The following is a 27,523-nucleotide window of genomic DNA, read 5'->3' as shown; positions in this document are numbered from 1 at the left end:
ACACCTCACATATTGAGCTCATCTGTTTCTCACACGTTCCTTCTCTTTTCCATCTCATCTGCTGTGGACGAAAAAGGAACTCAGCGAGGGAAAGTCCCGAAGAACCATTCTTTTCAGAGCGACCTCACTGATACGCACCTCTTTCCAGTTTCATCCTCACACCTCACCCGCACCTCTTCAATACGCACCGAAAGACGCTGACCACACCTTGATGATTTAGCCAGCGTATGCCGACAAATGAAAAATTGGTCTAAAACGCTGGCACACATCGAATACGTTATGGGTAAGTTTTGTATACGTTAAGAGCACGCTGAAAAACACTGCAATACGTCGTAGTACGCTGGCTTTCATCATTGTACTTTGCGGTTGTCCTCAATTTTTAGCATGCTTGAAATTTTACGACGTATGCCAGCGTATGACTCACACGTTCCGCTCCGCTGGGAATAAGTTGCAGGCTCGTTATGCGATCGTTGACACATGTCGACACACATTACTTGTAAGTTACTCATAAGTCGAAACTCATCGAGGTAATGATTAGCGTACCCAAAACTTATTTATAACCTATGAGTAACGTGTTGTAGGCACGTTACACGATCGTTGACACACAGAGGCACGTTATGCGATCATTGACACACGTCGAGGCACGTTACTTGTAAGTTACTCATAAGTCGAAACACGTCGAGGTAATGCTTAGCGTACCCAAAACTTATTCCTAACCTATGAGTAACGTGCTTTGAACCTATGTGTAACGTACCTCCAACGCATGTTGACGTATGTTGACGTATTTGATTGACGTCTTCCGGACATCCACAGAATTTACTGAACGTGTTTCTAATTTACAGCTACCGTATAATGGCGTATTGGCAGCGTTTTAACAAAAAAAAAAAAAAACAACAATAACTTCCGATATTTCGTCACGTGCCGTTACGTCACGTCCGATTGCCTCTTCAGTTTGCTCATGTCTTATTCTTAGTTCCTCCTCTATGAATATTTTCTGTTTTGAGGATATTGTCACGTCGACGTCGAAACTTAAAAGCAAATGTCGGAATATATTTTAAAATTCGTGATAGACTAAAAAAATAATCCTAAAAAAATAAACAACAACTACAACAACAACTTCAGATATTTCGTCCCGTGCCTTCACGGAGCCAAGGAGAAAAAAAAAAAGGTGCCTTGACGGAGAAAATAAGTTTCGGGTATGCTAAACATTACCTCGACGTGTTTCGACTTATGAGGAACTTACAAGGAACTTGTTTCGACGTGTGTCAACGATCGCATATCGTGCCTACAACTTATTCCCAGCGTAGTGGAACGTGTGAGCCATACGGCGAGTACGTCGTAAAATTTTCAGCATGCTTGAAATTTCATGAAGTACGAGACGTACCACGAAATATGACAGGGTACTTCATCGTTTTTCAGCGTGCTCTTAACGTATACACAACTTACCTATAATGTATTCGATGTGTGCCAGCTTGGTTCGGCAAATTTTTCATAGGTTGGCATACGCTGGCTAAATCGTCAAGGTGTGACTGCGTGGTTGAGACTTTCAATTTTCAGGTGGTTATGATTTAAATCGGCGTGCGGCAGGTTTTTAACAGGCTTCGCCACGTGATCGTTGGCGATACGTGCAGCGCGCTATGCCTAAGTTAAACTATCGTTGGGCATAGGTTGTGAACGCCGACAACAGGCTAAGCATTCATTGGTACAAGTTATCTATAAGACAACGAAACATTCTGTGCCCGTTACTAATATGTTATGCATACGACCAACACGTTATGAATACAACCAAAACTTAAAAAAAAAAAATTTCAGCATACGCCAACGTTTTACATACATTTTTATACGTTGCCATTGCTGGCTAAATCGTCAAGGTGTGACAGCAGGAATACTGGTTGGTGTCTTAAGGCGCTCTTTGCCCCCTCACCCAGCAAATGGGCAATGTGGACTCGTCAGCTCTGCTCAGTATAGCGAGAACCCTGCCAGGATTGGCGGTACTGATTGGCATTCGTGGTTGACTAGTAAACCGCCAGACCTTGGAGTTATCCATGGCTGGTGGCCTCAGGATCGGGCATTCGAGAGGAACTTGACTGCTTCTCCAAATAGTGAATGTCAAATCCAGGCCCGTACTGATATAAAGTGTATATGCAGTGCTTTAGAAAGTATTCACACCCTGTGACATTTTATTTTTACATGTTGCTGTTACAGCCTGAATTTAAAATGGATTCAATTGATGTTTTTTGTTGTCACTGATCTACACAAAACATCCCACAATGCCAGTGGAATATTTTTTTTTTAATTATTTACAAATCAATAACAATGAAAACCTGAAATGTCTCGAGTCAATAAGTATTCAACACCTTTGCTATGACACTCCAAATTGAGCTCAGGTGCATTCAATTTCCTTTGATCATCCTTGAGATGTCTCCAAAACTTGATTGGAGTCAATTAATTCAATTGATGTCAATAACTCAATTGTCAATAGTGAGGTGAATATTGACACATGTGTCAATAACTCAATCAATCAAGTCAATTGATGTCAATAACTCCAAACAATGCACATCAAAGCAGAAACTCGACTATAAAGTCCAAGGAACTGTCCGTAGAACTCCGAGATAGAATTGTGAGGCACAGATCTGGGGAAGGGTATAAAACAATTTCTAATGTTGAAAGTTCAGAAAGAGCACAGTGAGCTCCATCATTAGGAAATGAAAATAATATGGAACTACCCAGACTCTTCCTAGAGATGGCTGTCCGATCAAACTGAGCAACTGGGCAAGTAGGACCTTGGTTAGGGAGGTGACCAAGAACACACTGACCACTCTGACAGAACTACAGAGTTCCTTGGGTGAGATGAGAGAACCTACCGGAAGGACAACAGTCTCTGCAGCATTTCACAAATCGAGGCGTTATGGTAGCGTGGTCAGAGTGAAGGCACTCCTGAGAAAAAGGCACATGACAGCACACCTGGAATTTGCAAAGATGCATGTGAAAGACTGTGATAACATGAGGCAAAAGATTTTGTGGTCGGATGAGAAGAAAATTGAACTCTTTGGCCTGAATTCAAAGCGCGACGTCTGGCAGAAACCGAGCACAGCTCATCACCCATCTAACACCATCGCTTTCGTGAAGCATGGCAGTGGCAGCATCATGCTATCGGGATGCTTTTCAGTGGCAGGGAGTAGGAGACTTGTAAGGATAGAGGGAACAATGAATGGAGCAGAATACAGGCAAATCCGTGAGGAGAACCTGCTTCAGAGTGCAAAAGACCTGAGACTGCGGAAAACATTTATGTTCCAAAAGGACAATGACCCCAAGCATACAGCCAAAGCAACACCGGAATAGCTTCAGAACAAGAACATGAAAGTTACTGAGTGGCCCAGCCAAAGCCCAGACTTGAATCCCATTGAGATCTGTTGAAAAACTTGAAGATTGCTGTTCACTGACACTCCCCATCCAACTTAACAGAGCTTGAGCAAATCTAAAAGGAAGAATGGGAGAAAATCCCCAAATCTAGACATCAAGCTCGATGGAAGAGCAAGGTGATGGTGGGTAGAAGGGCAACATGATGACAGTGATCATTCCTTTTCATTTAAGGATGCTTTCCGATAGGTCTGTGGTTTTCCTGGTATATTGGCTTCGATATCTGTTGGCACACAAAACTAGCATGCTTCTCCATTGTCTCGGGTCACTCACTTGCATTTCTTTCATATATTTATATTTTCATTTACGGATGTTGTCCGACGATTCTGTGAATTTTTCCGGTGTACTGGCTTCGACGTCAATTGGCACACAATTTCAGCTTTCTTTGTCACCCGGAAGATACCGATCATTAATATCAGTGATTGAGTGAATCGGTGGTTAAGGCCCAGTCACACCTTGACGTTTTAGCCAGCGTTTGCAGATTTATGAAAAATTTGTGTAAAACGCTGGTACACGTCGAATACGTTATTGGTACGTTTTGTTAAAACCACGCTGAAAAACACTGCCATAAGTGGTATTATGCTGGCTTTAAACGTTGAACTTTTGGGTTTTCCTCGAATTTTTTCATGCTTGAAATTTTACGACGTATGCCGGCGTATGACTCACACGTTCCGCTACGCTGGCCATAAGTTGTAGGCACGTTATGCGATCGTTGACACACGTTGAAACACGTTACTTGTAAGTTACTCAATAGTCGAAACCCGTGGAGGTTATGTTTAGCGTACCCAAAACTTATTTCTAACCTATGAGTAACGTTTTGTAAGCACGCTACATGAACGTTGTTCACACTTTGCAACACGTTACTTGAAAGTACTACTATTACTACTACTACTACTACCAACATCGACATCAGTAAATTCTGTCGAACTACTACTACTACTACAAATAACATCGACATCATTAAATTATCTCAAACTACTACTACTACTACCACCAACATCGACATCACTAAATTCTCTCGAACGACTACTACTGCTACTACTACAACTACTACTAACATTGACATCACTAAATTCTCTCGAACTACTACAACTGCTACTACTACTACTACTACTAACATCAACATCACTAAATTCTCTCGAACTACTACTACTAATAACATCGACATCACTAAATTCTCTCGAACTACTACTACTACTACTACTACTACTACTACTACTACTACTACTACTACAGCTACTGCTACTGCCAGTGCTACTGACATTGACATCTACTCAACATGGAGTCTGAAACACTGACGGGTTCCTCTTGTGAAGCCCATTTGTATATACCAATTCCCCTAAACACTGCCAATACGCCATTATACGGTAGCTGTAAGTTAGAAACACGTTCAGTAAGTTCTGTGGTCGTCCGGAAGACGTCAATCAAATTCGTCTACATACGCCAATGTGCGTTTGAGAGACGTTACACATAGGTTCAAAGCACGCTACTAATAGGCTCAAAGCACGTTACATGTAGGTTAAAAATTAAGTTTCAGGTATGCTAAACATTACCTCGACGTGTTTCGACTTATGAGTAACTTACAAGTAACGTGTGGCCGACGTGTGTAAACAATTGCGGAGCGTGCCGAGAACTTATGCCAGCATATGCGGAACTTGTGACCATACGTTGAGTACGTCGTAAAATTTTCAGCATGCTTGAAATTTCACGATGTACTAGACGTACCACGGAATATGACAGCATACTTCATTGTTTTTCATCGTGCTCCTAACGTATACACAACTTACCCATACCGTATTTGACGTGTCCCAGCGTTTTAGACACATTTTTCATAGGTCGGCATACGCTGGCTAAATCGTCAAGGTGTGACTGCGATGTTGACACTTCCAATTTTCAGGCGGTTATGATTTAAATCGGCGTACGGCAGGTTTTTAACAGAGAACGCCACGAGTTCGTCGGCGATATGTGCAGCGCGCTATGACGAAGTTAAACTATCGTTGGGCATAGGTTGTGAACGCCGACAACAGGCTAAGCATTCGTTGGTATAAGTTATCTTTAACACAACGAAACGTTCTGTGCCCATTACTAATACGTTATGCATACGACCAAAACGTTATGAATACGACCAAAACTTAAAAAAAAAAGCTCAAAACTTCAGCGTACGCCAACGTTTTACGTGCATTTTTATACGTTGCCATTCCTGGCTAAAACGTCAAGGTGTGACTGGGCCTTTAGAAAGAGTTTTATAGGATATATATATATATATATATATAAATATATATAAATATATATATAAATATAAATATATATATATATATATATATACATATATACATACACATACACACATATGTCTATGCAGTGTCTGTCTCGTCCTGTGTTGTCACTGAACTAACTCCTCCCTCAAACTTTTGTGAAATCTTCTAAAACTTTCAGGTTGCACCAACCTCTCTCATGTGTATGTCCGACGTATTTTTAGCCCCCGTTGGACTTCGTCCGAAACAGGGACTTATGGATTTGGTCTCGATTTTTGTGCCTGTGTGTGCGTGTGTGCGTCCGCAACCATATATCAGGCATGTATGGCCGATTTTATTCATGCTTAGCACAGACAAAACATGATGGCTTACATACGCACGTCACTTTTCTTTGAGATCATATCCAAGATGGCCGACTGGTGGCATTTTAGCTGCAAAAAAACCCAATGTTGAACACATCCTCAACCATTTCTTGAACATACATTTACCGATGTTGTTCAAACTTGGCGCACAGATAAAGAATGATGGCTTACATAAGCACATCATCCCCCCCCCCCCCCCGAGATCAGATCCAAGATGGCCGACTGGGGGGCATTTTGGTTGCAAAAAAATAGGACCACTGACCTGTAGCTTATCTGGGCCCTGGCCTAATGGTGTAACCCAAATTTGGTTGCATTCTGACGGATGGGTCTGGAGAAGAGGATGTTTAAAGGAATTAATGCGATTTTCCAAAAAATTGACCAAGTCGGCCATTTTGACACACTTCTGGTCACATGATCCACATGACTTCCACAATATAATTAACATCCCTACCCGACCATAATGTTGCAACACAAATTTGGTAGCACTCTGACAGGTGGGTCAAGAGAAGAAGATTTTGGAAGGAATTTGCAGGACTGCCATTTTGACACATTTTGGTCAATTTGACACAATTCAGTCATGGCCTCCACAATTTAGCATCAGGACCCTGGCCTAATGTTGAAATCCAAATTTGGTAGCATTCTGACTGGTGGATCTGGAGAAGAAGATTTTTGAAGGAATTTACACGATTTTCCCAAAAATAAGTCAGCCATTTTGACCAACTTAAAGTCATGTGACCGGAATGAGCTTTGCAATTCCTGTTACCAGTCAGAAGGACGTTGCTGCAAAATTTCAGCTGGATTGGCTGAGCGATTTGGCCAGAGAAGTCGAAAAAGGAGACGGACTTACCGACGGGATAACACACGATAACAATCCACCATCTGGAATGTAAATTCCACATAAGTTAAATTCCCCATATTAAGCACGTCCTCAACCATTTCTTTGGCATGCATTTCCCGATGTTGTTCAAACTTGGCACAGAGATAAAGAATGATCACCGAAGATAAAGAATGCGCGTCGTTTTTTTTCAAGATCAGATCCAACATAGCCGACTGGTGGACATTTTGTTACTTTATTTTGGAAGAAGCAAGTACATTATGCACATTATTTTGGAAGTACATTATGCCATACACGTGCCCCTCACTTTATTTTGCGATCTGATCAAAGATGGCTGACTGACAGCCATTTTAGTTGTACATAAATATGGGCTAGCCCTTTAACTCCATACAGCACAATTACTAAAATGTCTTTTCTATAACATTCTATAACATTGTCTTTTTTAGTTGTTTATGAAATTTTTTGAAAAGATAATCTATTTATTTTTGACATTTTTTTTTCTTTTTACATAAAATTTTCAACTTTAATTGCTTATAAAAATGGAATTAATCACGAATATTACGATTACATTTGCAAAATAAAAATTTGAATTCTGCTTGGTGTAAATCACAACATGGCAAATCACGTACTTGTCCTCAGTTAAAACAAGCCTGTCTCTCTCGCGACGTGTGGTGGGTGTTTTTGAATTACGTGGAGGTGTCTGTCCCACTGTAGCGACGCGTGGTGAAGTGAGCGTAGAGAGCCGATCCACACGAGTATGTATATATATATATATATATATATATATATATATATATATATATATATATATATATATATATATATATGCAGTGTCAGTCCCATCCTGTGTTGTCACTGAACTACTCCCTCAAACTTTTGTGAAATCATAACAAACTTCCGGGCTGCACCTACCTCTCCCGTGTTCATGTCCTAAGGGTATTTTTTTTTTTTTGAAAACTTTTGAGGTGTTTTTTGAATTACGTAGCAGTGAGGTGTTTATAATGACATGGCAGTTTTTGTCCGAATGGAGCGATGTGCGATCAGGTGAGCTGATCTGCACTAATATATATATATATATATATATATATATATATATATATATATATATATATATTTATTTCTAACCACTGACTGAGTGACAGATATTAAAGATCGGTACCTTTCGGGTGACGTAGAAAGCTGAAGTTTTGCGTGCTTATGGACATCGGAGCCCATACACAGGAAAAAAAAAATAGAATCGTTGGGCAAGAATCATAAATGAAATATAAATAAATGAAGAAAAAAAAAAAAAGAAAAATCATGCAGATGGGTGACCCGAGATAATGGTGAAGCACGGTAATTTTCTGTGCCGACAGAAATCTAAGTCGCGACACCAGAAAAATCAGAGAATCATCGGAAAGCATCTGTAAATGAAAATATAAATAAATGAAAAAAATCAAATGAAAAAAACAAAACAAATTACCCCCGTGTGGGGGTGATGGTCATCTCTATAATACCACAAGTTCTCAATGTTCAGTTATGACCGAAGACTACTGCGCAGTTCAACTGCACAGCTCGAACTGCGCAGCTTGGTTAAAGGCCCGGTCACACCTTGACGTTTTAGCCAACGTATGCCGATTTTTGAATTTTTTTTCTAAAACGCTGGCACACGTTGAATACGTTATGGGTAAGTTTTGATAACATTGAGAGCATGCTGAAAAACACTGCCATACGTCGTTGTACGTTGGCTTTAAACGTTGTACTTTTTGGTTGTGCTCAAATTTTTTCATGCTTGAAATTTCACGACGTATGCCGGCGTATGACTCACACGTTCCGCTACGCTGGCCACAAGTTGTATGCACGGTCTGCGATCGTTGACAGACGTCAACACATGCTACTTGTAAGTTAACCATAAGTTGAGACACGCCGAGGTAATGTTTAGCGTACCCGAAACTTATTTCTAACCTATGATTAACGTGTTGTTGGCACGTTACGCGATCGTTGCCACACATCGACAGACGTTACTTTTAAGTTACTCATAGGCTGAAAGACGTCGGTATAATGGATCGTCCTTGCGTCAGCGTCCACGGCCACGGCCAGGACACTTATTTGCAGCATTCTTCAAACTTTTCTTCGGCATGACGAGGATGTTCACACTTCGATGTCTAGCTTGGCTATGATTCCAATTGTCCATCGGCAGCGTCTATTTAAAATAGTCGAGTTTGAGCGTTTTAACACGTTCAGAAGAAACGCTTCAAATTTCCAAACCCCAGCGTCAAAAAACAAAGGCGAGTGACAGCAATTTAAATCGTTCATTGTAAACAATGAAAATAGCTGAGTGGTACCGTTTAAAAGTCGTTGAGTGTAAAAAAAAATCCAATTGTTGAGCGCAAGCGTCTACTTTCAATAGTGGAGATGCAGCCATTTAAATCGTTGAGTTTATCATTTAAATCGTTAAACGCAAGGACGATCCATCATAACCCTCACCCTCCCCCTCACACTCACCTACTACTGCCAACATGAACAAACTACTACTAATACTAATACTGATACTAATACTGTTACTGATACTGTTACTGCTGACATGGACATCGACTCAAAAAGGACTCGAAAACACTGTTGGGTTCCCCTTTTCATGAGCAGCATTTTTATATACCAATTCCCAAAACCGCTGGGAACACGTCTTTATATGGCAGTTGTAAGCTAGAAACACGTTAATTTTTTTTTTGTCGACTGGAAGACGTCATTGGAATACGTGTACATACATCAATGTGTGTTGGGACTACGTAAAGAATTGGTTCAAAGCACGTCAAACATAAGTTAGAAATAAGTTTCGCGTAAAAAAAGACATTACCGCGACGTGTTTCGACTTATGAGTAGCTTATAAGTAGCGTTTGTGGACGTGTGTAAGCGTCCGCATATCGTATGTAAAACTTATCCCCATCGCATGCGGAACGTGTGTCATACGCCGAGTACGTCGTAAAATTTGGAACATGTTTAAAATTTCTTGACGTACTCTACTTACTACGACGTATGATAGCGTACTTTAGCGTTGTACTCACGTATACCAAACTTACTCATACCGTATTTGACGTGCCCCAACGTTTTAGACACATTTTTCTTTGGTCGGCATACGCTGGCAAGATCGCCAAGGTGTGACTGCGATGTTGACACTTCCATTTCTACGGCAGTTATGATTCGAATCGTTGTGCGTCAGCCTTTTAATAGGCTACGTCACGACATCGTCGGCGATGCGTGCAACGCGCTATGCCTAAGTTAGACTATCGTTGGGCATCGGTTTTGTAGGCCGACAACAGGTTCAGCATTCGTTGGTATAAGTTATCAATAACACAACGAAACGTTCTGTGTCCGTTACCAATGCGTTATACATAAGACCAAGTCGCTATGAATACGTCCGAATCTTTAAAAAAAAACATCAAAAGTTCAACGTAAGCCAGCGTTTTAGATACATTTTAATACGTTGCCATCGCTGGCTAAAACGTCAAGGTGTGACCGGGCCTTAAAGATGACTTGGCATTTTGGCGCGCGTGCACGAAATTATATTTTGAAAATAAATGCCGACGTTTACATTTCAGGTTTTGAAACTTTTGCACCTTCGGCGGGAAATTTATAAATATAAAAGGCGAATAATGTGTTTTAAATTTATATTTCATTTCTCCTTCCTTCCTTCCTTCTTTGCGAATCGCATCGGCGTTTTTGGCAATCTTTCAGATCACGTGACGATCAAACGGGAAGGAAATTCAAAAATCTGTCCAGTTAGATAAAAGATAATATTTTTTACTATCATAATCAATAAACAGTTGCCGAATATCTTGTAGAATGGCAGACTAGATAGGTTTTGAAAATGGCGATTTTTATAACTTACGTGACCTCGTGACCTTGACCCTGACGAAAGTTATATCGTTGTGCAACACTCATCGACCTCGACCCACATACTAAGTTTCATCAAGATTGGAAAGAAAAAAATTGTTGACAGACGGACGTACAGACATTTGGTCCGGCTTTATTAAGTCATCTCGGCAGAGATGACCTAAAAATCAAATGCAGGTGAGTGACCCAAAACAATGGGGAAAACACGGTTTGTATGCTTACACTGTGTCAGCACACACACACCCCGCCTAGTATATACATGCATATATACGCACACACATACACACACACACACACACACACACTTTCTCTTGCAGTGCCGAATGACAATCCACATAACTAAATTGTGTACACATTTTCCACATTTGTTACTCACCTCATCATCAATATATCCATTCTTGTTACGGTGTGGCTGCTCAAAGGCATCCATTTGTTGACGTGTGGCCTTTGCCAGCCGTTCAGCCAGTTCCCGCCATCGTGTGCTCACCTCCACAGCTGTAGTGAGCAAGACAAAGTCTTGCAGCAGGCGTACTACAAGTCCCTGGCAGTCCATTTTCAGCAATGCCTGTCCAATAAGCATTCATCGGAAGAAAGGATACATTACATCGTTTACAAATGCAAAACATTGTTATGTCATATTGCAAAAGCAAAGCATATCACAGCACCATCAATGGATGAGAAGTGTAGTTCGAAATCCAAGACATTTATTGATAAATGGACTTCTCTACAAAATTTAATGAATTGACAGACCATACATATTTGGCCCAATAAACAATTATTTCATTTTGCTTGCTCCAGTGCCCCCGATGGGATTCTGAATGGAAAACCAGTGTGAACCGAGCTTTGCGACAGAGTTTAACTATCGAAATCCTGCACGTGAAACCACTAATCTGCATTACATACTGATTTAGTTGTTAATCTGCCTTTAGTGGTCACAACCTGCACAGGTCGTCCACTTATTTGCATCCCAGGAGCGTGGAGAACCCAAATTGGTCCTTCCATTCACTTGCTCAATGAAGGATCTGCAGAGCTTTGAAAACCGTTTTGGAGAACACACACCTCTTTTGTGTTGAGATAGCGACCTTGGCGACATCTAATTGTGCAAGTACAAAATTATCGAACTCAAAGAATACATACTGAAAGAATGTAACCCTTCTTTGATACACATGATGAAAACAATGGATCAAGATAAATGTGGCAACTTGAGTTGGTGTTTGTGAGCCACACACTCCGTGTGTGACCAGCAGTAAATGCACGGCCACTTGTTGATTCCGAACAACTCACCAATCTCTGTGAACCATTTATCAGGACCTCCATGTGCCTCAATGGGATGAAGGGTATAGAAAGTTGCAGGTCTTTTGGCATACATGGGAAACCAACTGAACCAAGAGTGGATATGCTTCTGATCTGGGAACTAAACCAGATATGGTGTTTCCCTCTGGGAAGTCTACCTGAATGTTGGTTATGATGGCATCAGCTTTCAGATTCCAGACTCCATTAAATAAATCACCAAGCATGCCATGCTCACACAAGGTAATCAAAGCCCACTCAATGGCAGGGATGATTGAAGAAGTCAGGTGAAATGTGCCGTCCACAGACCTTGGATAATCATGGGTTTTTGCAGTATATCAACTTTTTGGTATATCCACTTCAATATGTCAACTTTTTGGGCGAGTTGATCAGAAAGTTTACAAATCTTTCATTGAGCAGAGGCACACCCCTTCTCACAGGTACATTTACAAGTATTTTTGGCTTCTTTCAGAAGCTTTGTGAGCCATTTTACAATCCTTATCTGGCACGCATGATACATGTTCAGCCGTCGCCGTAGCTCCAATGGAATTCGATGCTCGGGGCTTGTGCGCATGCGCGCCGAGCATTCTGGGGCGGATTACATCATTCCGAAAGCCTCGTGTTGTCCAGGTGGGATAAAATGTAGATTCCTGAAGTGGCTCAATTGCTGGATCCATGTAATTGGAAAAAGTGTGAGAGACAAGAATAAGGTAACCAGGAATGCATTAAACTGGTTTAAAAAACCACGCCCACAAGGAACATCAAACACACCTGTGGAACTTCCAATGCAACGACATATTCAAGTATGGAAGTATGTATCCGAGCTCGATTCTTGTGAACAAGTCTCATTTTTATGGCCCCGAGAAGCTTGGGTATTGCATGCATGCAAAAGTGTCTTTTCACCATATAGCTGATCAAAGGTCTTCAATCCCAAATCCAGTATGTGCTGAAGACCACAGACTTTTCAAAATCAGGATAAAGAATGAAAATTGCTCTCAATTAACTAGAGAATGACAAAAATCGTTTTAATTTGCAACTGCTTCTGTACCTTGTCTGCTTGTCTTGTGTATTGAGGCAGACAATGCATTGTAATCCACATCACTCGATAGGAAGTGGATCCATTTGGAACTCAACTGTCAAACTATTTAATGATGGGAAGCACTCAATCGTTTGTTACTATCACTCAACAGACATATAAAAAATATCGTATCATCTGAGGGTGGTGGGGTATGGGTGCCCACAGGGAGGTGTGGGGTGTGAATAGGGTGGGTCTGTTTGATAGCTGAAGGAGTATGGATGTCAATTGTCGAGGGATGAGCAGCAACTGGGTGTATTTGGTACTGCATCCAATGCAGAGACTATGGTTGCTTGTAGTGCTGTTCAACAAGGGCTCTTCATTGGGAACAGCCTTTAAATTGAGCATTACCATCGACAGATTTAGGTGATTACAAGGATGACTGGAGATGTCTGGCAATGTAGGCTTTAGCTTACACTAAAGCAGGGGTCGGGAACGTTTTTGACTCAGAGAGCCATTAAAGCAAAATATTTGGAAATCTATTTCAGTGAGAGCCATATAATATATTTTAAGACTGAATTCAACTAAATGTGAGTATAATAAGCCTCTGAAGTTATTCTTTTAAATAATGTTGTTATAATACTCACCATTAATGGGACTTCTGGTGCTGCATGGATTTGCTGATGGCTTTGTAGTCTGGTTGGTACTTGGTGAGGTTAAGCTTCATGCAAGCGTTGAGGCTTTCATCCGTTAGACGTGATCGTAGGTTGGACTTGATGTTTTTAAGATGTGAGAATGACTGCTCACATGCATACGTAGATCCAAACAAGGTCAATACAGCAATACTCACACGCTGCAGTGTGAGGTATGTGACAGGAAGCGCGTTCCAAGTTTTGATAATCAGCTCGTCTTCGGGTTGAAGTTTTTTCATTTCTGTCCACATGTGCTTGCTCGCCAACTCCGCTTTCTGTCGTGCGATTCTTTCCAAATCTTCATTCAGTGACTTGAACTTGTTCACCCACATGTCTGAGACCTTCTGGTCAGCCACTTCTGCTTCAAAATCTCTGACGGAGACACCAGGAATGTAACTCAGGTCGGCTGTGTTCAGTGAACACTCGTTTGGATGGGTGATGAACTTAAAAAGACGAGTGTGCTCACGAAATTCTCCAAAGCGTGCTTTGAATGACTGTAGGAGACTGGATGTGAAGCCAGCTAACTGGTGGAGATCAAAGTTTTGAGTGGGCTCACTTGCTGTGCATGCATCTTCAAATTGTCTCAGTTTTTCAAAATGTAGTAAACGACCTGTTTCAAGATCCATGATAAAAAGCTCCAGCTTGTTTTCAAAAGCAAACACGGCTTGTTGAAGGGATAACACTGTATTTCCAATGCCTTGCATTTTCACGTTGAGCTCGTTCAGATGTTCAGTCATATCCACGAGATAGTAAAACTTGAGGAGCCACTCAGTTTCGGCTAGCTCAGGATGCTCAATCCCTTTCATTTCAAGGAAAGTCCGGATTTCGTTCAGGCAAGCCGCAAAACGGCTAAGCACCTTCCCTCTTGACAACCAACGCACATTGCTGTGCAAAAGCAGACCGTGATAGTTATTTCCAACTTCATCCAGCAGTGTTTAAAACTGGCGAGCATTTAAGGCTCGGGCAACAACAAAGTTGATCACACGAATGACCAGCGACATCACTTCACCAAGCTGTCCATCACACATCTGAGCACAAAGTGCCTCCTGGTGTAAAATGCAATGGAAACTTAGGATGGGTCTATTTTCATGTTCACGGAGAAGCGCCACAAATCCTTTGTTTTTCCCCACCATACACGGAGCACCATCAGTACACACCGAGATAAGTTTATCCATTCGTAGATTTTTTTCTTGAGCGAACTCCATGAAAGACTTGAATAAATACTCACCTCTTGTGGACCCTTTTATTGGCAGAACAGCAAGACTTTCTTCGCGCAGTGTATCACCAGCAGCATATCTTGCAATCACACTGAACTGCGACAAATGGCTTACGTCTGTTGACTCATCCAAAGCCAGGGAAAAGAACGGCGCTGTATTTATGTCCTTCACTTGCGTTTCCTCCACTTGGTTTGCCATCATGATGGTACGATCATGAACAGTTCTTGCCGACAGAGGCATGTCTTGTATCCATTTGATTATCTTGTCTTTGTTCGGAAGATCATCAAAAAGTTCATTGGCGACATCCAGCATGAACATTTTTGCATACTCGCCATCTGTGAATGGTTTTCCGTTCCTCACTATTGCTAAAGATCCAGCAAAGCTAGCGGAATTATAGTCACCTTGCCGGGTCCATACGCGGAGTTGCTGCTGGCTGGCTTGCACCCTGCTCAGTAGCTCTTGGCACGCTTTCTTTCTGCTGTCTCCCGCAGGGTATTTTGATGCAAAGGTAGCATGGCACGTGTCGAAGTGCCGCTTTATATTCGACCGTTTCATCGATGCAATTTTGTCATTGCAAATTAGACACACCACAGAACCTGCTCTCTCTACAAAGGCGAATTCTTCGGCCCATTTGTCCTGAAATGTACGATACTCCTCATCTTTTTTCTTTTCGCCATCTTCTTCGTCGAAGGGTTAGCTTTGAGCAAATGAGAGAGAGGGAGATGTTGACCCAAGTGAGTCTGGCTGGCCTGCGCACGGGCTGACGTACTCGAGAGGTGCGGCGCGGCCGGCCGACTCTGGGATGCTGTCGCCTCAGCGGTGGCGCGTGATTGGTCGAGATGAATTCCGTGACGCGTCTCGGCGGCGGCACGTCATTGGAGGAACCGAAATCACGAGTCGCCTCAGCGGTGGCGCGTGATTGGTCGAGATGAATTCCGTGACGCGTCTCGGCAGCGGCACGTCATTGGAGGAACCGAAATCACGAGTCGCCTCAGCGGTGGCGCGTGATTGGTCGAGATGAATTCCGTGACGCGTCTCGGCGGCGGCACGTCATTGGAGGAACCGAAATCACTACTCGCGTCGGCCGCATGACTGGACGAAACAAAAACCGCTTCAGACAATTCGGAGGTGTTTTTTCTTCTCTCCTTCTGCCAAGTTCAGCCCTGCACGTGAATGAAGCACGACACCATTCAAACTATAGGTAAAGCTTCTGCGAGAAATATTGGGCTTTCCAAGTTTCAAACTCCAATTTTATCTGCGAGCCAGATGCAATCATCAAAAGAGCCATACCTGGCTCGCGAGCCACACGTTCCCGACCCCTGCACTAAAGGATAAGTATGAATGGTGTACAAAGATCACTCAGCTATTTCATGGCATCTTTTGCTTTCATGCACAATGGAAACAAGATGTCTACCTTGGAGGAAAATTTGTGGCCCCATAAAATTGGTGCCTCCACAATAGCATGCTTCAAAATCCGTGTGACATTCAAACAGCCGCAATGGAAGCTACAATTTTCCCAGATGCCTCCATAGGTGCTGAGACAATCTCAGCCAGTGTGTACAAATGCCTGATTAATCTAACATCTCCTTCACCCTCTGTATGGTGTCAGGAAGTGACTGTCCGAGCTGATAATTACCTGGCAATATAGAAGAATAACTTCCAAGCTGGCTAAATGAATTTTGTCGATAAAAAGACATTGTTGACTGGCACATAAATGGTCCTTAGCCATAGCCATGAAGATAAAAAAAAAGCTAGCATGTGTGTGGTGTGCCCGTGACGGCTGCATGGTAATGGTAATTCGAGCTAAGGAGTGGGGATCTCCAACACACTGCAGGTAGTAAATATAAATCTGAAAATCCTTTGCTGACAGGGGTGTAGTCCACTTCTGCTTTAACCGATCCTGCAAATAAGTGGGGACAAGCACAAGGATATTTACTGGTGACTGAATGGTTGGTGGCTAAAATGAGATCGTATTCCTCCTTTACAAGTCACGGCATTTTCAGTGAATCACAAGCCTGGTGGACCAACTTATTGAATGGAGCTGTCGAGCAAGAAATCTCAGTAGTTTCAATATAAAACTCTTCATCACAAGTCAATCTGTAACTGCACAAAGCACGAGTAGGAAACAACAATGGACAAAAATTTTCCACAAGGGGAAAAGAAGATGACATTTCTTCCATTCTTCGCAGATGCAAAGCAAGAATAGGAGGAAGAGGGGGAGCGTCCGCTTGAGGCTCCATCAGTGGATCAAACGGTGTTGTAGCCAAAGAAGATTACATAGCTGTCAATGAATGCACCGCCTCAGCTATTAGTGACAAGTTTTATCTTTTGCCATAAAAAAATTAATGTTTCATTAGCCTGCCGTTATCACTACAGTGAGAATACAACAATGCCTCTATTCTCTGGAATGTGTCCGAAGCTGCAAATGCTCCTTCAGAGGCTCCTGGAATCTAAAGTGACTAGCCCTGGAAGATCTGTACTTAGGCAATCCCTCAGGAGTAGAAGATACCAGAAAACAGGTGTCACTATGGGGTTGTAAGGGAATCCTATCTTTAGACCTGGAAAGCTAAGAAAATGCTTGAGTGTTTAAACACATTCGAGTGAGTTTAGATTCAAGTAATGGATGAAATGAACACAACGTTGATCGAAGTACGTTAACTGCCATGAAAAGCAAGAAGCTGCCATTTTGAGCATCAACCTCCTGTCCTAACAATTAATGAACACTTGAAATGTCTGCTTTCCTTCTCAATGAGCATACTCCAATCAATGTTCTGATAGTTTCATCCATTGTTCTACCCATCTGCCGACACAGATGGATACTAGCTTTCACAAACAAGGTTAGTTCTTTATTTTAGATTTAAGTGATTTTGATTGCATATGAGCACAACTATGGGTCAAGGCTGCTGCGGCATGTTGGAGACCCAATCACAACATGCGATTTGTATGTGCATGCGTTGGGGACTTTACTCCCACAGAAAGTACATTAATGAACTGATACTGGCATACCAAATTATCAGTAAATATAAAATGTAGTGCACAGGTAGCAAGAGCAAAGGAAATATCATTAAAGTCATTATTTTTTGTTAACGAAGTACAACGAAAAAAAAATACCATGCAAAAATTTGAATAGAAGGAAAGAGTCACGTGGGAAACAGTGCAGTCCTGAAAAACAATCAGGAAGGTCTGCACTCCATTCTCAGAAGTGAAAGAGTTCAGGCAAACAAAAGTGGCTCAAATGAAGACAATGCAAGCTCCAACCAAAGTCAGGACCACTCAAGTACATTGCAGGAAAAACATCCCAGGCACAACTGCCCACTGACACAGCAAACTGAAGCAGGTGAGAGTGCAGCTTCAAAAGAACTGATGTCAGTCACAGCAAAGGAACACTCTACACAAGGTCAGAGACCAGGAATTAAAAGTCCATGCAAGTAAAAAGTAAGGAATTAATCTGAATAAAACCTGGGAGGAGATAAAATGCCAACAAACAGTTATAACAGAACTTTGCACAACAAAAATATAACAGCAACAAGAAAACTAGATTCAAATAAAATAAAATAAATAATAAAAAAGGTTGGCTGAGAGGTACACACACTAATCTCTATAAATAGATTACCGAGCAGTCTCACCTGGGTTAGAATCCCGACCCAACTAAAAACTGTCATCCCAGTTTTTCACAGGCAAGGTGATTCATCAATGCGTGTGCCGACCCTCGGATGAACGTTAAGCTAGGCATCCCATCTGCCGGTACCAGTTGGTGGACATTGACGATCCCAGTGTCCTTTGCGAAGTGTCGGCGAGCTATCGCCGGTACCCTGAACAAATTACAAATACCTGCCCTAACTACTGCTGGGAAAGCAATGTGGCAAACCACCCAGTATAACCCAAGACAATAAACTGCTTTGACATCACCGACACTCTCGAACAGAGTTTAGTTCCTCAAAATCAGAATCTTCTAAATAATCTTTTAAAGATAAACAATATACTGTATATGGAAGTCGCATTCCACCAGTAATTGCAAATATATAATGAATGTATTGTTGGTGGAGAAGATTAGCACAGTGAATACAAAAGAAAAGCGAACAAGTTGTACAATCACAATTTTGTATCTAACCATTCTTAATTGCAGAGAGAATAATCATACCGAGTTTGTATAATAAAAAAAAATTGATGAATATCGATTCAAAGGTCTTGTGTTACTCAGCAATAACTCAAGCAAGCATCTTATTGGTCTCAAACTATTTAAACACATTTATGGGTTCCCAATCAATCAAATATAATTGGTAACTTATGCAACACTTTTTATTGAGGAATAAAATCTGAAAGGTCTTGAGATGATCAGAAAAACTCCATAGTAAAAAAAAAAAAAATTCAAAACAACTAAAAGATAAAGGTTTATTTTAAAAGATTTTTATTTTTTACAGGAAGCGATTGTAAAAAAGATGCAAATTGAAGCATATAAAAATAATTGAGGGGGAAATGCAAATCAAAAAAGGCAACAAATTCAAAAGATGAGGAGCATATCAACGCAATGCACGATCACCAAAAGACTTCATCCTTGTGTGAGGGATTATCAGGAAATTCTCACTGTTAGACGGTAGCGTTATTCCTGGTATGTAAAGTGTGATTAGATTGGAAATATCAGCAGAGGAATGTTTATTTTTAACTTCAAAACTTATCAACGATGTTTTGAAATTGATGTGGTGATGGACTGGAAGCCAATGAAGAGGCTTAAAGATTGGAGACACGTGATCAAATTTATAAGGTTGAACCACTTGACTGGCTGTCACATTCTGCACAAGTGGTAACAGCTTGAGAGGAAAGGCAGGTAAATCTGCCAACAGCAAATTGCGGTGATCCAAGCATGAAGCGATGAGAGCATGAATCAGGGTCTCAGTTGTCCTCGGCTTTAAACAATGTTGCAGAGATGAAAGGAAATAGATTTACAGATTTACTGACGTCAAGGACGTCAAGGGCCCAGGCAGTACAGGGTCAAGAAAAAATTGATTTTGCCAAAAATATTTTCATTATTCACATCAAAAATGCCCAAAGCAAGCATGAACTGTGCTTCCTGTGACTTGGGAACATGTCATGAGATGCTGCTGAGGCTGGATGCACTTTGATTGGCTCCTGGCAAGGGATGTCGATACACCATCACTGCACCTAATCCCCCATTGTTAGGATTTCAAAGTAAAACAAATTTGAGCTGCAAACACATGAAACAATGTGGGGTTGGGGCCCATGACCTTGCTAGAAGGTTGTGGTTGATTTTGTTGAAGTTGATTGGTTGGATGAGCCAATAAGTAACGGTGCAAACTATGAACAGGCATCTGCTCTCTGGTGCAATATATTTTTTATACAAAGAAGGAGGCAGCATTCTCATTAACAATGGCCTTAATACCCATGTTTTTGAAATTATTTCTAATACCGTATATAAACATGCAATTTCACGAAGGAAAAGTTGTGTCATATTCATTGTCCGATTGAACAGTTAGTTGGACGATATTTTTTTATTCTCCTCTTGTGAAATAAAGGGAGCCGAGTTATATTTTGTGAGGCAATGTTCTTTTCAAGGAGAGGCACTAAGCACTCCTTCCAATATTCATTTTACAAGGAATAGGATTCTCATGCTGTTTTGCACAAAATAAATTGGATCGGGAACAATGCGATGGTGAAGGCCCTATCTCTCAATGGTGAAGAATCACTTAAAAAATATACATCATTAAATAGTTCTCGTATCCAGATCTTCACCAAAATTGAATGAATTATTCCTTGTCACACACCCTACCTGTTCAAATTTCGTCCAAATCTGTCCATAGCTTTTTGAGATATCGTACTATATTCTGTTTTTGGCCCAATCTCTCAATGGTGAAGAATCACTTTTAAAAGTATAGAATCCAGATCTGGATCCGGATCTTCACAAAAAACTAATCAATTTGTCCTTGGTACAAACCCAACATTTCCACCAAGTTTCGTCCAAATCCGTCTAACATTTTGAGATATCTTACTCACAGCCAAACACTGGAGAAAACACAACCTCCATCCACATTCGGTGGCAGAGGAGATAATCCACAAATTCCTCATCAAATTACAATTACAAATGGCTTTCGCATGAACTTGTATTCAAGGAAAAACAAAATCAAAAGTAATATAACAGAACTAACCTTAAACAGCTCTTTTTGGAAAGCTTTCTTTCCTTGGCCTGATCCAGAATTGCAATCCTCCTTGAGCCTCTCAAGAACTGCAGCAACACGCTCAGCTTCACTCTCTATTTCAACACGGCAGAAATCAGATAACGACAGGCCAGCATAGCCGAGAGAGTCAGCAAATGCCCTCCAACTGAGTGAATGTGCCATCAATTGGCTGCGCACATCAGAGTAAACGTAAGTCAGGCACTTGCATGGCTGCAACATTTGGTCAAGGAGTGTTGCTGTGCTGAGTTGAGGACACTGTGCTAAACCACTCCGCTTCTCAGAACCCAAGTCCAGAATGTTCCGGCAATGCACAAGACCCAATCGTCCATCACGAAAAGCTATGTTCCACTCCTTTGCACGCAAGTGGCCACGCACACGCACCCTTTCGGTGCTAAGGAGTGCAAGTATATCTCCCTTTTTGTATTCAAGCAAGTAGGGATGGAATTGTTGCCGCATTACTGTTTTTGTGACTAAGGCACTTCTGAGATTAGGCAAAAGCCTGTCATGGAATGTAGGATACCGCGATTGCACAGTAAGTGGAGCTAGCACAACACGCCCCATTTCTTTCTTCTTGACAAAACGTCGTGGGGCACCTGATTTCGATATCGGCCGTGCAGCAGGCTGAGGTGTACGGACACTGAACTGTGTCAAGAGATTGGCATGTTCGTCCTTAACCTGCACACGCATTGCAAACACCTCAAGGTCTCCATCTTCTCCACAAGAAGAAATGAGAAAAGCAAGTTTGCAAACCATACCCAACTTCAGGCGAAAGCTGCGTATCAGCTCACTCGAGTCTCGCTGCGCTACAGAGACGGCACTATCACTTGGAAAAAGTTGAATATGCAAATCCTTTGGATGATTCAGTGAAAACTCATGCTTACCCCATAACTGCAATGATAGTGGTGGGCCCCCCTTTCCAGGCAGGCCACGGTCAGTGGCAAGCAATGTTTGTGGAGCATAGCTGTGTGAAAAAATGGCCACCACAGCCGTGAACGATGGGTGAATATGGCGTGGCCCATATAAACCAAGAGTGACATTTTTGCAGATGTGGTGCCAAATTGTCAGTGATGGCATTACCTGAGGTGCCCTTGCCACAGCTACAATGTATGTCCAGGGCCCTGGGTTTTCAATCTGTGCTTGAATTGAGGAACCATATGCACAAACCATAGGAATACATTTAAAGGGTCCATCTTTCAGAGGACTGCGCATACATATAATCTCTGCACTGTCACTACGCAAAGTAGAAGAAATCTTCATCTCCAACGTCAACACCCTCTGGACTTCTGTGTTGCCAAGATTGATCTCCAACAAAGGGCTTACCGTTGTACAACTATCATTATTAAGTTCAGTTGGTGGCTCAATTAACACCTTTAAAGCAACCTGCTGCTCAAAACCTTCTTCCACATGACCTTCAGGAAGATGAAGGATGATATCTGTGTCTGGCAATGGCACAGCACCTCCAGCACTTGCCACCTTAGCTACAGTCTGTGTTTCAAGGGATTGGGTTTGGCCCCATCCAGGGCTCGTGCCTATCATACCTAAGTCGTGGCAAGACCGAGCCAACTGTCGCTGTTTTAACCATTCAGACCGAAATTCCTCACGGTTGTTCTCAAAGTTTTCAATCCGAAGTTTTTGAAAACCAGAGAACATACTCAGAGCATCCGTTTTGGTCTCTGCTTGCTCCTCTTCTTTGCGTATTGACAATTCCGACATGCTGTACCATCGATTACTGCTTTTAAGGAATGGATTTTTTGGTTTTAAAGGTCGATTGAACAAGTCAAAATCCATATCTGTTGATGAACTATTGCCATTACCACAATCATTGTTGTCAGGTCTCAGAGGATCAAACATGAGCCAGTCAAGAGAGGATTTTGTTGATTCTTCCCCAATAGACTTGGGGGCAAACTCTTCCTCATTAGCCTTCTTTCCTGGTGTAGTAGCCCACGAAATTTCATTAAGGAAGGGATTTGATGCTGACAGCGCCGAGCTATAAGGATTTGCTGCTTTGGCTGGTTTGTCCAAAGTTTCTGGCCAATCATAAAGCAAGCCTTTTTGCTGTATTTGATGCTCGGGATCTGGCCCTTGGTCCACCATGCCACTGTCACTGAAAGCTTGCGTAAGGGAATTGACAGGTCGAACATAGGCTGCAGGAATGTAACCTGTTTCTTTATTGTTGTGAGCATACCACCACTCGGAGCGCGACTTGTCCAGCACATGCAGGTGTTGCCCTTTTTGCAGTGCCAATGCTGTGAAGTTGTCAGGGCAGTAGTCTCTCACAGCAACTACCTCTTGAGTGTTCTTCATCAATGAGCCACCATCCATGAGGAGAGATTTACGAGAAGGCACTGCTGAGCGAGACAGACATGCACATACATATTATTGAGGTGGTTCACATACATACATATTGAAAACAACTTTTCTTTGAATGCAAAAAAATAGCTCAAAAACAAAATTGTACAACTTCTGTATGACAAAATAAAAAGCACTGCAAAGCATATACTCTACAATTAATCAACATCGTTATTGGTATTATTTTCTCTCCACATTGTATGGAAGAATGTTTGCAACAAAACAAAGCTTGCAACTAAAATATTCGAAGAGTGCACCGATGAATACTTTTGTTGAATTAGAGTGCTGTGGGTAAAATTGAACTTGGACAACCTTTACAAGCTTTGCAGACAACATTCCTAAAATGGCTCATCCGAAACAGCAAAATGTTTTTTTTAATAAACTTAAACAACCTACTAGTCCATGACCGACATGCTAACCAAAATGAATCAAAATCACCTTGCATAACTTATATTTGCTCTTTGCTTCTTTGAGTTCCTTCTGATAACTCCAATGCAGTATTCGATCTTCAATTTGATGATGATTATACCACATCTTGATGTTTCGTGGACTTTGCTTCCCTGCTGACGGACCTCTGGTAGCTTATATCTATTGCTGTGTTTGAGTAACTACTGAAATCTATCTGTCCAAGTTCTTCCTGACATCTTTGTTCTTTGTTCCTTTCACATTTCTCTATATTCATTCTAATTATTGCTTGTTTTCCTCTCTTTAAATTTTACTTTAATTTATTCAATTTATTTTACTCTTAATTTGTCTTTCTTTATTTATCTGAATTTATTTTTTGTAAGGGTAATTTGGATGGGTTTGACAGTAGAGGAGCAGCAGCTGAAACCCAAATCCTATCCAGGTTCCTCCTGACGACTCCATCTTTCCTTTTGGCGTATTCGGGTTCCTTCTGATTCCAATGCAGTATTTGGTCTTCAATTTCATTATGAATGGTAATACAAGTATTGCAGTTAATCATATTTAAAATGAAATAAGATATTTGTCAATACATTTATGAATATATCAATAAATTACTTCTGGAAAAAATGTTGCAAAAAAAAATATTCCAAAGAGAATGGGAAAGACGGGTAATAGTGTTCACCTAACTGTAGTTGATCACAGATCAATACGTGGTCTACTTGCAATATGAATGTTATATTCCCCACGTGTCAAAGAAAAAAAAAACATATATATATATATATATATATATATATATATATATATATATATATATATATATATATATATATATATAATAAATTGACTCCTCCCATGCTCTTCAAGCTGAAGAAGCTGCATAGAGCAACAAGAAAAGCGACCAAGATAAGCCCTTTTGTTGTTTCAAACCCTTCCCAGAGTTCCTCCACAGCTGTAAAGACATTCACAAATATTACGGCAGATAGTGAGATGCAGAAGCTTGAGTAAAAGGACTTCTTCCAGAGCATTGTTGAGAAAATAGGCAATCTTGTTTCAAGCATGCAACACGTTCTTCTGACGCATACCTTTATTTGGGTGGGGTATAGGCAACTGAGAGCTCTGGAGAGGCAAAAAAAAAAGAAAAAAGCCCCGGTGCATGAAGAAAAAACATACGTACTGCTTCGAATTCAAAATGCCTCACAGCACTGGAAAACGTGGGAACAGGAATACTGCACTGTATATGGTGGAGACTTGTATTAACGTTCCCCACCTGGAAATGACGCTGCACGATACGCATTTATACAGAGAATTTGCGCCCCTCCCCTTCCCCCAAGACCACCGGCAAAGATACAAACACCCCTATCCATTAATCGGGGTCATGCTGATTTTATGTAGCTGATTCCAAGTCTGGATGTAATCGGCCCAGAACTGTAGTAGTCGCACGACAAACAAACAAACACACAAACACCTGTCCGTGAATTATTGTAAGGATAAGGGAAGAATGGGGGAAGTGATTGTCAATTGAACATTCCATCTTTATTTACTTTTAACATTTGTTTTAAACAAATGGGAACAGGAACAATGCAGGCATGATAGGCCTGGCCTTCTCATGCGCAAAGTTCCCTGTGTAACATTGTTAAGAACGGGAAGAGATGGGGAGGGGAGGACAGAGAGTTGTGGGTGGGGGTGCATGGAGTTGGAAGAGGGAGATTGAGATGTTAGGAAGGGGGGGGGAGATTGAGGACTTGGGGTTGGGAGGGGAGTGAGTACTTGGGGTTTGGGGAAGTTGAGGACTTGAAGATGAAAAGGGGAGAGGATGACAAAGTTGGGTTTGGGGGGGGCAGAGAAGGACCAGTGTTAGGATTGAGGGGTTTGAGGCTGAGCACAGAATTTGAGTGTGGTGGTGGAGAGGGCAGAGAGAGGACAGAGTTTGGAGGGGGTTTGAGGACTTGGGATTAGGGGTGTGTGTGGGGGTGTGGTGGGGGGGGGGGTTGGGAAGCTGAAGTCACATTTTAATTCCCTTCAATTTTAATTTCTTCAAATTATTTTAATTCCTTCAAATTCCCTGCTTTCCTTCCTGAAAGTCCCTGTAATGTCCATCTTGTGTACCCCGTGTTCCTCGCCCTATCCCTCTCCCTTCCACAGATCTCCAAATGTCTCTGTTCCCCACTGTTTTGTCCTTCCCACTCCTGCCCCTGTTGTCTCATGCCCCCCTTGCTGTGCATTGTATGTTAGCTCTCATACGAGCCACGACAAGGTATACAAAAAAATAATAATAATAATAATAAAAAGACAACAAGAGTGTCCGTCATCTTGGATGATCAAAGCAACACATCGTTAGTCAAGTCGGAGTTGTTTGATCTATTTAACATCAAAGGGAATTTCTCTCCATACACTCTAAGAACATGTGCTGGGGTAACAGACTGCAAGGAAAAGAACCATCGGCTATCTGGTGGAGTCTGTGGATGGAAAGACAAGTCTGACTTTCCCCACCCACATCGAGTGCAACCAGATGCCCGATGATAGGACAGAGATTCCTACCCCCAAAGCTGCATGCCATCATCCCCATCTGAGGTCAGTGGCCGATCAGATCCCATCACTGGACCCTGATGCTCGGATCCTCCGTCTGCTGGTAAGAGGCATTCTAAGGGTTCACAAGGTACGTGAGCAGCACAACGGCCCCCACAATGTTCTTTACACCCAGAGACTTGACCTGGGATAGGTTATAGTATGTGAGGTTTGCCTGGGAAACACTCACAAGCCAGTCACTGTGAACACCTTCAGTACGAGTGTGTTTGAAAACGGGTGCAGATCCCTCTTCAGTACATGTCCCAATCACATTCACGTGAAGGAGAAATTCAGCTGCAAAGTTTGACAACAAGGAACAAGCCCTCAGTCGTCTCACCTATCTGCATCGTACACTGGAGAAGAGGCCAGAAATGAAGAAACATTTTGTAACCTTCATGCAGAAGATCTTTCACAATGGCCAAGCAGACCCAGCACCACCATTGAAGGAGGGTGAAGAATGCTGGTACTTGACAATCTTCGGTGTGCATCACCCAAGGAAACCAGATCAGATCAGGGTGGCATTCGATTCAAGTGCTCAGTACCAAGGCAACTCTCTCAATGTTGTTCTCACAGGGCAAGACCTGAACAGTCAACCAGAATACATCAGGTGATAAAACTGAATTCAAAATAAACTCAAGCTACACCAACAACAAAACACTCACTCAATACACATCACAAGCACAACAAAATTTCAAAAATTGACAAAATTTTAATGATACAATCTCTCAAGTTCATCCACCTCCTCCCCCCGTAATAAAAAAAAAAACCCAAAAAGTAAAAAGTGTGCAATTGTTGACATCTGTTTCGCTTGAAACCAACCATCCCCTCCCAACTTGTAACTGAATGATGTGGCAATCCAAAATTAAATTATCAAACTGTTGGGTATTTTTATCCAACCAGATCTGAAATGGGATGCTCCTGTCAGTTATATTGTTATTAAACGACATAACATTCCTTTGTATATGCTTCGGAAGTTGAAATATCATTTTCTCAGAAGCCATAATCTTGTAACCAACTTTACATCTTTTATCCATCCTGTATTGGAATATGGGACTCC

At 41.7% G+C, this 27,523-nt stretch overlaps 1 protein-coding gene across 6 annotated transcripts in view; it reads right to left on the bottom strand.

The window, feature by feature from the left end:
* The window catches only part of SH3BP4 (SH3 domain binding protein 4), a 92,256-nt gene that overhangs the window by 3,525 nt on the left and 61,208 nt on the right, over positions 1 to 27,523 (bottom strand). For 4 of the 6 annotated variants that reach the window (XM_085872279.1, XM_085872278.1, XM_085872282.1 and 1 more), the window contains exons 3-4: positions 21,118 to 23,495; positions 11,119 to 11,307 (exon numbers count right to left, since the gene is read on the bottom strand). In XM_085872279.1, coding sequence (XP_085728405.1) covers positions 11,119 to 11,307; positions 21,118 to 23,495 — 2,567 coding nt within the window. The remainder of the gene's footprint in view (positions 1 to 11,118; positions 11,308 to 21,117; positions 23,496 to 27,523) is intronic. The other 2 variants (XM_085872284.1, XM_085872283.1) reach the window with 1 other exon arrangement.

This window comes from Eptatretus burgeri, chromosome 3, assembly GCF_056783735.1.
Source record: "Eptatretus burgeri isolate ZD-2024b chromosome 3, Ebu_testis_v1, whole genome shotgun sequence".
Classification (NCBI taxonomy): Eukaryota; Metazoa; Chordata; class Myxini; order Myxiniformes; family Myxinidae; genus Eptatretus; species Eptatretus burgeri.
Note: the sequence above shows the minus strand (reverse complement) of the source record. Positions and strands in the feature narration are given on the sequence as shown.